Source organism: Podarcis pityusensis (genome assembly GCF_964106645.2).
Source record: "Podarcis pityusensis genome assembly, chromosome: 12".
Classification (NCBI taxonomy): domain Eukaryota; kingdom Metazoa; phylum Chordata; class Lepidosauria; order Squamata; family Lacertidae; genus Podarcis; species Podarcis pityusensis.
The window spans coordinates 27,252,226-27,268,644 of NC_138037.1; the positions used below are offsets into that span (position 1 = coordinate 27,252,226).

Sequence of the window (16,419 nt, forward strand, 5' to 3'; positions counted from 1 at the left end):
TGACCGTGAAAAATTAAAGTACAGCTTAAATTTGTGACCTAACCAAAATGGGCTTTTACAATATCGCTGCTGAAACAGACATACAGTAAAACATAATAGGTGTGAGTGCCTGTGGAATTTTAAGGGAGTGGTTTATATTCGAGTATTGTCTTTTTTTCCCCCCTTGAATTTTAAAGGTGCAGCTTATTTTCGGGTCAATACAGTATTTATAAATGTATTAGAAGTATGATAAATACTTTTAGTGGGGCAGGGGAGCTGAAAAAAAATTCACATCTGGCAACCAATGTACATGGGCAGATGAGTCTAAAAAGCCCAGGACACAAGTTTCCATGGCCCTCTAGTAGCTATGGTGGTTCACTTACCAGAAGTGATTATTTAGCGTTAACTCTGGAAGTGTATATTTGATTCTGACCAAAGTAAGCCTCCTAGGAGATTTCCAGTTTATATATGATTTTCCTCAATCTTTACTGTACCTTTATTTCCCATGTCATTATAAAAATCTGCTTCTTATTTACTGCTTTATTTCTTTACTTTCTCTGTATAGAACTTTTCTTTTTGTAAGAGATGGCAACCCAAATAAAAGAAATGTGCACAATGAGACCTCTATGCACTTGCTTTGCATGGGGCCTCAGATTATGATATCGGACGGAGCTCTTCAGCCTCGATTGACACGGCCCTTTGAAGATGATTTCAGAAGAGCAGATTGTCTGCAGATGATCCTGAAATGGAAAGGAGCAAAACTTGACCAAGGAGAATATGAAAGAGCAGCCATTGACGCTGTTGATAATAAAAGAAATACACCTTTGCACTATGCTGCTGCCTCAGGAATGAAGACCTGTGTAGAGGTAAGATTCATATAAATAGTAATCAAAGTAATGATGGAGCATACACTTGTTTCAAAAAACTGAAGCTCTACTTTAAGGGCATTTAATATTGTATCTAAAAATATATAAATGGCAAAAAGAAGTGACATCTTATTCAGTGCGTACTGAATAAATTTATTATATTTATATCCTTACTTTCTTCCATGGTGAAACGTAAGGCAGTGTACATTGTATTCCCTGATGGTGATTCATTCATGCACTGACCAGATCCTGTGCATGTGCCAGTACCAGTTATTATACTAAAAAAAACAACCCCACCTCCTATTTATTCTTCTTTTTTATCACTTGCTTTGGGGAGTATTGCTTTTGAATGTTGTGTTTAAGTGCAAACTGTTAAATTCCCAGTGAGACAAACTATAGTATATTTGAAATTTATTGTATATTCCAGTTAATTGGCTGTTCTTAATACAGAGTTGCACACCAAAAAAAATGCTTAGTCTTCCATAGCAGCAGTTTGCAAATATTTTATTAAAGGGAATAACATTTTTTTCATATTTGACCTTGTCCTGTTGCTGACCTGAAAGTTATCTCCTTGAGTCCCTTGAACTTCAAACATAAGTAGCACTCGCTGCTTGAAAATGTAATAGTCCATTTGTGTATTGAAAGAAGGTTCACCATGGTATATTCACCAGAGCTATTTGCAGGGCAGCTGCTTAAAGAATTGCTCAAGTTACATTCCTTCCAGGTGCTGCCACCCACTTGATCTGTTTTTTAGGCTTGCCTTAATTTGTCAGTGGAATCTTGCAGAGTGACCAGTCAAGTTCTATACACTTGCATAGGTACTATGACACAAACAGCTGCTGCTGTTGATGCAAACTCTTCCTTACTTTCTTGCCAGTGTTTATTTGCAGGAAAGCCAGACACAGTGTTGTGCCAGTCAGTGATAGATCAGAAAGACCTTTGAATTGTCACAAAAGGACTTGTAGGGGCTGTTCCCTTGCAATGCTGGGAAAGGAGCAATTGCTGTCAGAAGCTGTTGTACTGGAAATTGTAGTGTATGCTCAGTTTGACGGACCATCTGCCTGATCTATTGCCAGAATTACCATCATGGAAACAGGCTGTTAAATTAGTTTAACATGGGCTTTGAAATACTAGTTCATATCAACTTAATACCAATTTACAACTTTCACCAAATAAGCTTCTAGCACTTATAAAACCGTTTAAAATTGTTTTAAGTATATATGTATAAACATTTAAAAATAAAATGACACTTTGTACTAATCCCAATTTAAAAAGAAGTTTGCTCTTTCATAAATTCACCATAAATTCATATGGTTGAGGAGCAGCAGATAGTATCTTCTGGGAGCAAGATGTTCTACGCAAATGCCTCATCACATGGTGGGGAATTGTATGAGCCAGGGTTATCAATGGACTTGTAACAGAATGGAAAACTAAAGATGTGTAAGATAATAAAGGGGAGAAATTGGAAACCAGGGGTGGGGTGGGGGGAAGTCTAGAAGGGATGAATAAGTAAGTAATTTGGATGCTAAATTGTTAAATTATTGAAAATTGAAAATAAAATATGGGGGGGGGGGAGAAAAAAAGAATTGCATGAGCCAAGCCTCCATGCAATCAGAATCAGAATTCATTCATCTGGAGCGGCTGGTCTAGTTTGCCTATAATGCTGAACTAGGATACAGCTGAGATCCAGCACCAAGGGCCTTCTGGTAGTTCCCACACTGCGAGAAGTAAAGTTACAGGGAACCAGGCAGAGTGCCTTATACCACAGAGTGGTCCCACCCATCAGATGTCAAAGAGATGAGTAATTAAATATATTTTAGGAGACATCTGAAGGCAGCCCTGTATAGGGCTTTTTAAGGTTTAATGTTTTACCATGTTTTTATATATATGTACACGAACCTCTGTCTCCAATAAGTCCCCTCTCCTCCCATATGGCTAGGAGAAATAAGAAATAACAACCCATAATTCAGTTTCACTTTCCGAAACTTGACTTGTGGTTTAAAATATTATAGCAATTGCAGACAAGCCAGCTTCAAACCATGGGTTGTGAAGATGACTTGCTTAACATCCTCTAATTTATTTTAAAGCAAAATTTCTTGTTTGTATGTAATGACATGACAAAAATCTGGGAATGCAGATATGAATCCTGATTTTGTCCTTCTCCTAACTATGTGGGAAGACAAGAGAGTACTCAGGCACAAGCCATCATTCAGGCTCATGCACATAATACAAAATATGGTTTAGCATTATGTGTGAACCAGCCCACTAATTCACATTAGACGTTTTCTGTGTTTTGGGTGGAAAGGAATTGTAATACTTATCCACTACACAAAACTCTGCACTTGACTTGAGGAATGTAAGAAACTGGGGCATGGTGAACATAACTCCCAGACTATCTGAGAAAAGTCTATGAATATTGACAGCACGTTACTGTGTTCTAATCCTTGAATAGCTCTTGGCTGTTTCTCCACTAATTGTAATGTGCCTGTTTTTATTGGAGAGGAAGGGGAAGTATAAATACATGTTTTCAAAATCATGAAGGTTTGATTGTCAAGTGAAAAAGAGACATTTTTGAAATCTTTTAGAATTAGCATATTGATAAACAGTTCTTTGTATGCATAATTTCTTTCTATTACAGTCAAATTAGCCCTTTCAAAGCAGACCTGCATTTTACTAATGTTTGGCCAACATTCTCAAGCTGGGTTGATTTCTTTATATCAGTGCTGTTGCTTTATATCTAGAAAAAGAATATTCTCAATGATTCCCTCCCCAAAGTGAACAGCTTGAAAAGAGAGCAGGAAAGGGACTAATGTTCATGTGTGTGATAGGAACAGAATTTGGGGAGATTGCCATTTTTGCCTAAGACAGGAAAATACACACAGATGCCCCATATCTGAAAATTACAGAAAAAATAAATAATGTGCATGAAATCTTGTAGGCTCAGTGATCTAATTCTAAACTCTGATGCCATGTGCAGAGTTGCCATTCAAAAGGGTTTTTGTGTGTGTGTATCAGCAATCAGTTGTTGCTTCAATATGCTTGTCTTTTGTGAATGAGTAAAAACATGTTTAATGGTGGAACATTAACCTAGTATTTATATTGTGGAATTTTTAGTTGTTGATCTTTTCAAATATTTCTAAACTTTAAGTGTTCGCTAAAGGATAACAATCTCACTACGTGCCCTCCTTTATTCTGAGGGGTGTCTATATTTCTGTTGAAAAGGAACTTGGCCAAAGTTATACTCTGAGTAGACCCATTGAAATTAATGGACATAACAAACCTAGTTTCAGTTATTTCAGTGGATCTACTCTGAGTTATACTTTGTTGGATGCAACCTATAATCTTCCCTGGGTTCACATGTCTGGTTTAGTTCTCTTTGTTCAGCATTCTTCCATTCTGCATAAATTGTTGGCGACAAATTTCGACTGAAAAAGAATTTCCAAGGATCTGTATTAAAATTAGCTCTTAAAATGGTTTGCATTAACTTGCAGCTTCTGGTAAAACATGGTGGAGACTTGTTTGCTGAAAATGAAAATAAAGATACTCCATGTGACTGTGCAGAGAAGCAACACCATAAAGAATTGGCACTCAATTTAGAATCCCAGATGGTGTTCTCACGAGATCCTGAAGCTGAAAGCATTGAAGCAGAATATGCTGCTTTGGACAAAAGAGAGGTAAAATAAAATTAGTAATTGGTTACTCTGACTGGAGATGTGCATACTTGGGAAAAGGAATAATATATCAAAGTAAAGTAAAGGTAAAGGTACCCCTGCCCGTACGGGCCAGTCTTGACAGACTCTAGGGTTGTGCGCTCATCTCACTCTATAGGCCGGGAGCCAGCGCTGTCCGCAGACACTTCCGGGTCACGTGGCCAGCGTGACAAGCTGCATCTGGCGAGCCAGCGCAGCACACGGAATGCCGTTTACCTTCCTGCTGGTAAGCGGTCCCTATTTATCTACTTGCACCCGGGGGTGCTTTCGAACTGCTAGGTTGGCAGGCGCTGGGACCGAACGACGGGAGCGCACCCCACCGCGGGGATTCGAACTGCCGACCATGCGATCGGCAAGTCCTAGGCGCTGAGGTTTTACCCACAGCGCCACCCGCGTCCCTATATATCAAAGTAGTTTTTATCTAAAGCTCTTGAGTTGTTCCTGTTTATAGGGATGAGTATTTTCAAGAATATAGGGAGCTACTTTTTACCAGCTCCTTTTTTATTCATCCATTTGGGCTAGTATTGTCTGCTCTGATTAGCAATAGCTTATTTGTACAGCAGAGCTCTTTTACAGTACCTGGCACATCATATTTTTTTAAGCTGGAGATGCAGAGATTGAACCTGATACCTTCTGTATACCAAGCATGTGTTTTACACCCTTAAAATTGTTTAAACAGTTTGAAACAGCTGTAGAACACATATGTAGGAAGAGATACTATTGAAAATTTCTCAGCTTCATTGAGGCAAAAAAGCTGTTGGAAGGTTTATGTTGTTTGATCCAGAAAATTAGAGGAGATAATAGGCTTTCAGAAGTTGATGGCTTATAAACCTTCAAACTTCATCTCCAGCCTTAAACTAACAAACCGAAGGGTTTATCAGTCTGTGAGCCACAACTCAGTTCTTTGCAGTTTAGGAAACTTCATGCAAATCAATCATATCAGCAAAAAGCCTCTTTATACTAGTAGGTTGGAGCAGGTCAGGCAGTACTTTCTGATATCTGTAATGGCTTTTTGGACAGGCTGGATTCCTAGTATAAGGGATTGGGAAACCTTTTTGCTTTCACTTCTAACTATGTACTGCCTTTCCCTCCCAACTCCATTCTCCTTTTGCCTTACCTGGAGATTGAACTGATAGCTTCCTCCATCCTGCTTCCTTCATCATGACAAAAAGGAATGACTGAACATGAGATCCTGCAGTATTCGAAGTTCGAAGATTATTTGATTTTTCAGTTGGAGGAGGTCTTGCATCCAAATAACTGCACAATCTCCTGTTCAGTTGTTTACTTTATCACATAATGATTGGAAAAGAGCACAGAAATCCAAAACTCAGTTCCATTCTTTCCCACGGAAAAATCCAGGGAGGATAACTTTTAAAAACAGACCCTATGCTTTTTTATATACGAGTATCAAATTTAAGATGTAACTAAACCCAATAGAAGCACTGTAAAATCCTATTTATTTCAGTAACAAAGTTATGCATCTCTCAGTGTCTCATTCAAATTGCATAGCTACCTTGGGCAAGATTTTTTTTTAGTTTATAAAAGACTAATACATACGCTTGTTAAGTGGGAACCTGGTTAGCATTAAATGTAGTCTATGCATGTGCTAATGTGACAGAACCTTCCCTCCACCATTCTGATCCCATCCTGTGAAGCAATTCTTGTTGACTGTTGAGACAATGTGTAAGGAAAGTGTTCTCTAATATATACATGGGCTGACGTGATTTAGGGTTTGTCAAAATAAGCACTTCAGATTGCCCCAAGAGTTATAAGAAGCCAGTACACACGAGAACAATATTACGAGAACAACCAGGGGCCCATCACTGTCAATAGGAAAGGTGCCACTTTCTAAATTAAAGACTTATTTCTACTGCTACTTTGCTTTTCTGTTTCCTTTCACAGCCGTATGAAGGACTAAGACCTCAGGACCTGCGAAGGCTCAAAGATATGCTGATAGTAGAATCTGCTGACATGCTTCAGGCTCCATTGTTTACTGCAGAAGCTCTGCTGCGAGCCCATGGTAATAAGGAAACTATATAACATTCAGCCAATTTTAATAACAAATCTTGACCAAATGTATTAACATTTCCTATATGTAAATATGTGCTTTTGTAACAAAAAGAATAGTGTACTATAAATGAAAACGGATAGACTGTCAGGAACCTTGGCCAGGAATGATGGGATCAACAGCCTCTGGATGGCCACAGGTTGGCTATCTCTATTCTGCAGTGATTTTAATCATAAATATAATCATAAGCAGACACATCATCACCAAATCATTTCCATGTTCCTTTTTAACACTTTCTGGTTTTATTTTAAGACTGGGACAGGGAGAAGTTACTTGAAGCTTGGATGTCTAATCCTGAGAACTGCTGCCAACGTTCAGGTGTTCAGATGCCAACTCCACCTCCTAGTGGGTATAATGCCTGGGACACACTTCCTTCACCAAGAACTCCTCGGACAACTCGCTCTTCTATCACCTCCCCAGATGAAATCAGCCTCTCGCCAGGGGACATTGAGACAACTATGGTATGAAGGGTGATCTATATTGGTGTGGGAGTGTGTGTGTGCGCATCCCCCAAAAATGTTTAATTCTAGTGATAACTTACTGCTTCTGGAACAAGAATATATTTTGTGTAAATAATTGTTATAAAGAAATTGGTTGGAAGTTTAAAAGTTGCACTCCTGCAACATTTCTGGACTGCCAAAAAATCTTTTACTGATTTTTCAGCAATATGATTTTTCCAGCATATAAAAGAATCAGATGTTGATTTTCCTGGATATGTTTTGTTAAATTTGGTATTTTGCACTCTTGTCTACAAGAGCACATTTTTTCCTACTGATTTGTGTTTTCAGGTAGTTTGAAGGGTATTGTGCTCACACTGTGAAGCAAGATGACTCCTTATTGGTGGTAGAAGGTTCCATTCCACTTTGTCCAGAACTAGGTTGCTATCAACCTTCTCCACATATGGTTTGCCTTTTTTGCATTAAGTCCCACCTTCTCCTTTGGTGGCAGCATTAGTTTTCTGATGACCATTACAGCAGCTTGGCAAGCCAAGGAGTCAATCCCTTTTCAAGTGATTTTATGGCCCTCTGTTCTTAATGCTAGAGGCAAAGCCTTCTCCTTCCCATAAGTGTGGACTTCCATTAGATAACAATAATAATACTAGGCAAAAAATCAACTGACCAATACTTGAGTAAACATATGCACAAAAGTATCCTATGAAGGCCTACTTTTGCTATGTATAGTGTATCACTCAACATACTCAGTTTAAAACAATTTAAAAATGTACTCAATTATTGCCATCAGTAAGAGTATGGCTATGATCCAAAGAGCTATTAAGCACTCCCAAGAGCTTACATATGTCTTTCTAAAACATCTTTTCTTTCAACTGCAATCTCATTGCCATATCAGAAACTTTTAAAAAATGCATTAGTTTCAAATATGGTTTGCAACATTGCATGACGGGTGCTGTTTGAGAAATAGAAGCTCCTCAAACCTCTATTAGACATGCAGAAACAGTATTGGTGTGCCTAGGATCCCAGCCTGTACTGTGAAGAGAGGGAAAGAGAGAGGTGCCAGAAAGGAAATCTTCATTTAGCAATTTTAAAATGACATTGGATTAACTGTCTCTTTGTGCTCTCCACATCTATGTGAACGACTGTGTAAAGGATCTTGTTCCATCGCTGGTGGAACCACTGTAAGATAGTTGAGAGATGACAGTTTGTGTAAGAAATTGAAGTTGTTAAGTTATTGTGCATTTTGTAGCTCAGATTGCATGAAATTATATAAAGTGTGTGTTGGAAAATTGAAATTGCTGCAGTGTGTTGTGTGGAAATTTCTAGATTTTTCACTTCTGTTATATTTTGTTTCTTAAGCATACTTAAACTCTCTCTGCCCTGCTTCCTGTCATTTTCCCCAACTTAGGAAACAACATTCTCTTTGTCTGCATTTTAAAGGTCAACCCACTAATACCCAGATAGATTATACGGAACCTCACTATGTAGGTTTGTTTGCACCAGTCTATAAGATCAACACAGCTTTAATATACGAAAGGTCTTTTATAATTATTGGAAAAGCTCTTTTGAAAAACAGTCTCTCTTTTTTAAAGATTCTACAGCAGTAACTGCAGCTGGAACAGATTTGTGCGCAATGATCAAGATACTTCTTTTTTTAAAAAAAGAAAAGAGTAGACTAGGTTGTTTCAATATTTACTTTGTTGTCATAGTTAGATTGTCATTTATCTGATTTTAACCTAATTATTTAAATGAGGCACCACAAGGATTTTATTGTATGTGTGTGTGTTATAGCATATATGTTCTGTATCGCTATTATTAATGTACAGTGAAGGTTTTGTACCACCCCTACTGAAATGGGAGGAAAAGTTAGGAGATGTTGTTGGCAAATGTTATCCTTTGTGTTGAACTGAGGACCAAACTAAATGCGATATTATATTTGTCCTTGCATTTTATGTACAGGTTTTTAAAAATGCAAATAGCAGCAGCTGGTGAGAGGTGATAATTCCTGGGAACAAAGCAGGCATGCAGGGATAATTTAACCCTTTCTCCCCGGATGTGGACCTGAGGGGGGAAATCCCTCTGAAACTGGTGTATGCTTTGGAGGAAATTACCCGTTGATGTCAATGAAGGAACTGACACCCCCCTTCCCGCCCAATAGGGATTTTCCTCAGTACAGCAGCGGCAGGAAAGGCTTAAATTATCGCTCCACACCTACTATGTTTCCAGTAATTATCAGCTTCTCCAGCTGATGCTATTTATATATTTTTTTACAGGGGCACAAAAGGGTAGCCTATAAACGTTCCTATAAATAAAAGATGTGTTTAATATTGCTCGCGTGAGCTGACTTGTAAAAGAATGATTCATATAGAGTTGCTATTTCTCACCTTCACAAATCAGACATCATTATCTGCATATTTAATACAGATTCCCGCCCCCCAACCTGTGATTGACTCGTGTTCGGCTGCTTATATGTGTGGCCCCAGGAAATAAATAGATTAAGCCAAGAAATGGTGGGAAAGAGCTGGAGAGCCCTTGTGGCTCAAGAGGAGACCCTCCACAGAGCCCAAAAAAGACTTCAGTGAGGGTGGAGGAAGCTCCAAAGAAACCAGAGGCACAGCGGAACTTTGTTTAGGCTGCTCAGCCTCCCTTCCCAGCAGCTGATGCCAGTATCCTCCAGCTTCCAGCCAGCCCCAGAGCTTCAACTCTAGTTGAAGAAAGAGAGCTGGAGAACAGGAAAAAGGGGCATTTAGAGGGTGCTCCCCACTTAACACGGTGGTGACACAGATGGTGTCTGATTTGTGGAGGTGAAAAATAGCAACTCTATATATGAATCAGCTCACAAGAGCAATGCTAAACACATCTTTGCATTTATTTTATTTATAGGAACGTTTATATGCTGTCCTTTCATGCCACTGTGTGTGTGTATCTTATCAGCTGGGGGTAAATTAGCAGTAACATAACACAAATTGTTTGGGGAACATTCTCCTTCCACATGCTAAATTCTAGTGTATTTGGGGGTAATAAAATCCATTTGGGTTGTTTCAGAAGAATGGCAAATAAGTTTACTTCTCTGAATCAGTTTGTTTGAAAAAATGAATCAGTTTGATTGAGAAAATGATGGGACCATTCTGTGGCAAGGCCCGAGACCAACATGCCAGTGGTGGGCAGGGCCAAAAGCAGAAGTGGGTGGAGCAGGAAATGTTAATTTACATTCTAGCAAGGCAATAACGCACAATGAGGGTGGAAAACAGTGTTTGTGGGAGATGTGGCGTGTGGAGAAGAGTTATCTATTGGGAGAGTGTGTGACTTGGTGAGAAACTTGAGAGCCAATAGAGAGTCCTGGAGGACTGTGTTGGGCCCCTGGGCATGAGGTTCCCCATTCCTGATCTGTGGTGCAGTAGATTGTGATATTGCCATAGCAGAGAAACTCGGCCGCCAGCTGAACATTATAAGAAAACAAGGTGTCAGGTGACTTTTTTGCAGTATGGAATACTTCTATTGCTTATAGTAACAAAAGCAATTTTGTGATATTGCCCCCTACACTCCTTTTTCAAATCGGAGGGGGCGGGGATTCTTGGGATATTTTATATTCCAATGTTTCCTTGGTTTCCAAAAATAAAACTCTGGACACTTGAATTTTGTTTGTCCCTGTACATTACATGGGCTCTGATGACAAAAAACAACAACAACCACTCCACATGCGAAATTCAGTTGGTAGTCGTGAGATTCTTTTTTCATTCCAGGCACTTTCTGTGCACAGAAATAAAAATATAAATGGTAAGTGATTGAAATTTGAGGACATTGCTTATTGCTTTTTGGGTGACAGTATTCTAGATTCAAAGACCATGTTGCAGGTCTTTTTCTGAGTAAGTTCTGCAACAAAAAATGCACTGCAGGTGTAATTTTACTCCCAGACATCTAGGTTTGGATTAATATGCCTTAATTACCTGATTTCCAAGTAGTGCTTTATTTCTGAACAAATATGAGGTGTAAGTGACTAACCAATGGATATTTTTGTTATGTTGACAATTGTCCAACTTGGCATCTTGGCATCACAAGTGATCAATTAACTTAAAAAAAAACACAAAACACTTTTCTAAAACATACTGTTTAAGTTTTTTTTTTTTTTTTAAAGAACTACAGGTTAATCATCCCTATTATATAGTATTTGAAATATTTTTTAAAATAATTTTATTCTTTTATCTACAGTGTGAAATTTGCATGTGTAACATTTCTGTATTTGAAGACCCAGTGGATATGCCTTGTGGACATGAGTTCTGTAGAGCATGCTGGGAAGCGTAAGTATATATTTAGGCATTTTTATATAAAAATTGTCTCTACTTGGGGGGAAATTATCCTACTTAGTAAACTAGTAGTAACATGTCTTGATTTATTTTTAATGTTGGTTTGTTCATGTCCCTAGGATTCTATTCCAAAGACAATTTAATTTCCATTTTAGATGCTGGCTGTCGTTAAAAATTAGAGTTGCCCCAGAATGGAAACATTTTAAAAAATTAAGCAAAGATTGTTTGTCTTCTGTCTTTGCTCTAGTATGAGCCTGAAGTAGATTTGAAGCTTATGAAATATTAAAGCTTCTGGGCACGAAGCGGGGAATGTGGAAGTCACAGTATTTACTATGATGATGTCTGTTCCAACCCAACAATTCTATGATTTTGTGATGCGCCTCAGAACCACTTTCTGGGACATTTTGCCGTCCTTGCAGGACCAGTTCTGTTTCTGTAATCCAAAGGATCCTAAGGAGTTGACTGTCCCTTATAAAGTCTGACTTAGCTGAGAAAAGAAGCCTAAGAGGAAAATCTGGACATAAAGTTATCTGGCCATGAGATGCTGTTATCTTGTATTATTAAAGTTAAACATAATGCAGTTCCATCATGCATGTGGGGAGAGTTTCTTTGGACAGAAACCCTATCCACATTAGCATGGGGAGATTATCTAAGTCACAGCTACTAAGTCAGTTTCTATTCTAGTTTTTCCTTGAGACAAAAACTGCAGACACACAGTTCATTCTGTCAGCTTTCCCTGACCAAAATGTTCCACTTCTTAATGTGATATGGTACTTTTTGACTCATGCTACGCACCCCACACAAATCAGTAAAGGGCTGCTAAAAGTAAACCCTTTCAATATATTTTAGATCATTCCTTTTGATACTCCACTGTGTGCCCACATGCTCAGAGGCTTCCCTGTTCTGTTCAGTATTGTAGAATGCCCTGTGAGTTGCTGACTCAGAGCCTTCCGGAATACCTTGCAGAGCTTGTAAGGTAGTCATAATCTCTCTTTACTTACCTGTGAGGTTTAGGCATTAATAGGTTGATTTTTGCTCCCTAAGTTTGGTGGAGTTAATATTTCCTGCTCAAACCTGATGAACATTTTAACAGATTTTTGAATATGAAGATTCAAGAGGGTGAAGCCCACAATATTTTTTGCCCAGCGTATGATTGCTTCCAGCTTGTTCCAGTGGAGATCATCGAAAGTGTGGTTTCCAAGGAGATGGATAAACGTTACCTACAATTTGACATTAAGGTAAACTGCCAGCGGCATGTGTCTAAAGTATCCGTCTGAGCTGATTATTCTGACGTCATTAAAAATACTCTTAGAAAGAAATGCATCTAGTAGTATAGACAACTATTTCAAGAAATATTATGATTTGTTTTTTGTTTTGTTAAATACAAATTATAACAAATGTTTTCCTGATAGCTGTTGCCCAAAGTGATGGTAGCTTAATGGGAGAAAGGTCACACTTTCACTTAGCCGCTATCTTTATTCAAGCCGAAAAGATCCTGACCCAGTAAAAAGAAAGAAAGAAAAAAGTATGAACTATTGCAAACCTTTTTCATGAGTCAACACACCTCTTAAATGTACCAGTTGTGGCTCCTCATATGGTTAAACAGTTTGTAATTTTTTCAACCCACCACATCTGACACTTCAGTCACATTGCATCTAAGTACTACAAGTAGTTTTCCCATCAGTATTCAGCCCCAATTGAGATATAGTTATATTGCTCTCCATATCTAAATTTATTCCCCAATTCTACATGTTACAATCTTACTAGGAAGAGTTAGGCCCTCACAGTGCACCAGTGCCTGTAACTTAATGCTCTACTAATTTCCTATTTGGAGGTGGTGGGTGGAGAGAAAAGTAGGTGGGAACAGGAATCTCCCCCCCCCCCCCGCACCAAGACCTCGCTCTCCGCCTTTCAGACATTCCTTATTAATTTGTAGATTGTGCCGGATCGAGCTTTGTAAGCTTTTGCATAAAAAATACATGAATGTTCCAAATGGAGTTCTTTGGCTAAGCTTTATATGTTGCTATAGCAAATAACTAAAATTGTATAATGGATAAAATGATTATCTTTTATAGCTATTTTAAGGCCTTGTTGTTGTTCGTGACCCCGTGGACCAGAGCACGCCAGGCACTCCTGTCTTCCACTGCCTCCCGCAGTTTGGTCAGACTCATATTTGTGGCTTCGAGAACACTGTCCAGCCATCTCATCCTCTGTCGTCCCCTTCTCCTTGTGCCCTCCATCTTTCCCAACATCAGGGTCTTTTCCAGGGAGTCTTCTCTTCTCATGAGGTGGCCAAAGTATTGGAGCCTCAGCTTCATGATCTGTCCTTTTAAGGCCTACACCTGTTCTAAACTGCAGAGTTTTACACCATCAAATTGAGCTTTGTATCACTTAGAAGGTCCTGATTGAAAATGGCAACTAATTTCTATCTCCTTTTGTTTTCAGGCCTTTGTTGAAAATAATCCTTCTATTAAATGGTGTCCTACACCAGCTTGTGAGAGAGCGGTCAGGCTAACAAGGCAAGGGTCAAATACAACAGGTTCAGAAGCACTTAGTTTCCCATTGCTAAGAGCTCCCGCTGTGGACTGTGGGAAAGGGCATCTCTTCTGCTGGTTAGTAATGCTTTCTTGTACATGATTTAAACATGATTGCTGATCTTTTAAAAAAATTGAAACAGTGCCGTACAGTCCATGTACGAGCATTAAAATAATTACCATTTGTGGGAAATTCATCTTTGGTTTCATGTAGATCTTTGTGCTCACATTGTGAAATCCTATTCTGAATTTTTCATTTCTCTCTTCATATTCAGACTCTTAAGCCAATAAGTATTTTATCTGCTCAAAAGCATCTTTTGGTCTTTTAAAATTCAAGATTACATTGATTGGGGGTATAAATCTTTTGCAAAAAGAGTATAGTTAAGTTAAATAATAATGGAATATAAGCAAATTGATCCTCTCAGGGTGAGCTAAGTATACATAGTCCTGCTTTTCGGGGCGGGGTGTGGATAATTTTTTGCTCTGCGTATATGAGATATATATTTATATATAGACTTCTATTCTAACATAAATTCAGAGGTGAAGGAGCACTCAAAGCTGCTTTTTTTTATTTCTAATGTGACAGAATGTTATATTTTCCTTTCTACATTTTTTTTCCTTTTCGCTCTGGCGTTTGTGGCGTTTCACTTAACAAAAAGCATTTTAGAAAATTCTTCATCATTAGATCTAGAGAAAATTCCTTGCATCTTGCACTATATCAGGCTCCTCCATAAACCTATAATTCTGAAATGATGCTATTTTTAGTTGTTCTGTTTTTTGTATGTTGGATGTGTGGCAGATGTCTGAAGCTATTTTGCTGTATTTCCCGTAAAAAAAAGCGAGTCGTGACCAATCTGGAAATCATATTGACACATCTACACCCAGGCACCATCTGGAAATGATGCATCTTCTGCTCCAGAAATTTGATTGCTTCTTTGAAAACTAGAAACAATAATGAAATAAGCTCATGGGGTTGTCCTCTGTAGAAATTTCAGTTCCTGATATTAGTCCCTATTCAATTAAAGGGCAGGTGGAGTAGAGATGATATATTCAGTGACTGTCCCTATTTTTGACAAATGCATGTTCTCAGTCAGAAAATAGTGCTTAAGTGACATTTACCCTAGTTACAGAAGACACTTCCTTTTTAAGCTGTTAAAGGTTGTGACAGATATTCTGTTATCTTTATAAAGCACTTCAACAATTTATAACGTTATTGCAATAATAATGCCAGAGCCCTTTCAAAAACCCTCCATCTCTTGTCCAGCTTGAAATTTCCTGTTAGGCAGTACACATGGTGATATTCTAGGGACAGCCTCCCATCTGATATAGTGTGGCCTAGTGTCAAAGCGAGATTGAGTCAAAATGCCTATTTCTGACCATTGCAATGCCTCTCCTCCCAGCATTTGCAGCCCTAAAATGTCTGAGTCACTAGCCTACTTTTAAGTACATCTTCCTGTGCCAGCTGGAGTCTGGAAGGAGACCGACTGCTGTCTTCCTTCAGCTCTGCATGGATCTCTAAAGCGTCTAAGAAATTAAAAATGACAGAATGCTGCATGAGAGATCCTCACATTCTGCCACTATGAAGTGTTTGAGGAAAAGGTAAACATACATAGTAATGTTGTTCTACACATACACATGACTCAGAAAGCCTTGAGCAGGACTTGAGAATCCTGATTCATAGTGGTTTGGTCTGTATTCATAAAAGAATGCAACTCTGTATGAGAGAGAAAGAGACAGAAGAGAGTACTGTTAATATAAATCAATACTCAACTCAAGACTTAGTGGATTGCTAAATCGAATCATAACTACAATCAACAGTTTAAGTTACATAAGGGAGACCTCAAAGTGCACTTTGCAATTATGCACCTAAATTCTACTGCAAGTTATTGAGGTTTATATATTTTATGTCATTTATGCCTTGGGGTATTGTTTCTGATTTGTTCTTCTGTATTGCTATCAGCTTTGGAATACCTAGTCATGTTAGCAAAACATATTATCTGATTTTTTTTCTTCCTGAATTAAGAACTAGTATTCTTGAATCCACAGTTAATAATAATAATAATAATAATAATAATAATAATAATAATAAGTTTAATCTTCAGCTTATTAAAGCCTTGGATCAATTTTTCAGGGAGTGTTTAGGTGAAGCACATGAACCCTGTGACTGTGAAACATGGAAGAACTGGCTGCAGAAGATAACAGAAATGAAACCGGAAGAGCGTAAGAATGGCCATTATGGTATTTTTGTTAATTTGTAGAAATTCTGTGTTATTATTTATTACAGTATATTAAATTATGATTTGCACAATGGGCAGCTTGGCCTCCTAAGAGGAGTGTGGACAAGAGTAAGGGTTATAGCTCAGTGGTAGCACAACTGCTTTGTGTGCAGAAGGTCTGAGGTTCAATCCCTGTTATCCCCAGTCTGAAACTCTGGAGAGCCATTGCTCATTTGCATGGGAAATGGTGAGCTAGATAGACCCATAGTCTGTCTCCTAAGTCAGATGAT

The 16,419-nt window shown here is 38.4% G+C and overlaps 1 protein-coding gene across 5 annotated transcripts in view; it reads left to right on the forward strand.

Annotated features, from left to right (window-relative positions):
* The window catches only part of ANKIB1 (ankyrin repeat and IBR domain containing 1), a 56,024-nt gene that overhangs the window by 21,240 nt on the left and 18,365 nt on the right, over nt 1–16,419 (forward strand). For 4 of the 5 annotated variants that reach the window (XM_080975612.1, XM_080975616.1, XM_080975615.1 and 1 more), the window contains exons 3-10: nt 545–845; nt 4,337–4,519; nt 6,458–6,575; nt 6,876–7,084; nt 11,285–11,373; nt 12,473–12,617; nt 13,825–13,991; nt 16,045–16,151. In XM_080975612.1, coding sequence (XP_080831738.1) covers nt 545–845; nt 4,337–4,519; nt 6,458–6,575; nt 6,876–7,084; nt 11,285–11,373; nt 12,473–12,617; nt 13,825–13,991; nt 16,045–16,151 — 1,319 coding nt within the window. The remainder of the gene's footprint in view (nt 1–544; nt 846–4,336; nt 4,520–6,457; nt 6,576–6,875; nt 7,085–11,284; nt 11,374–12,472; nt 12,618–13,824; nt 13,992–16,044; nt 16,152–16,419) is intronic. The other variant, XM_080975614.1, reaches the window with a different exon arrangement.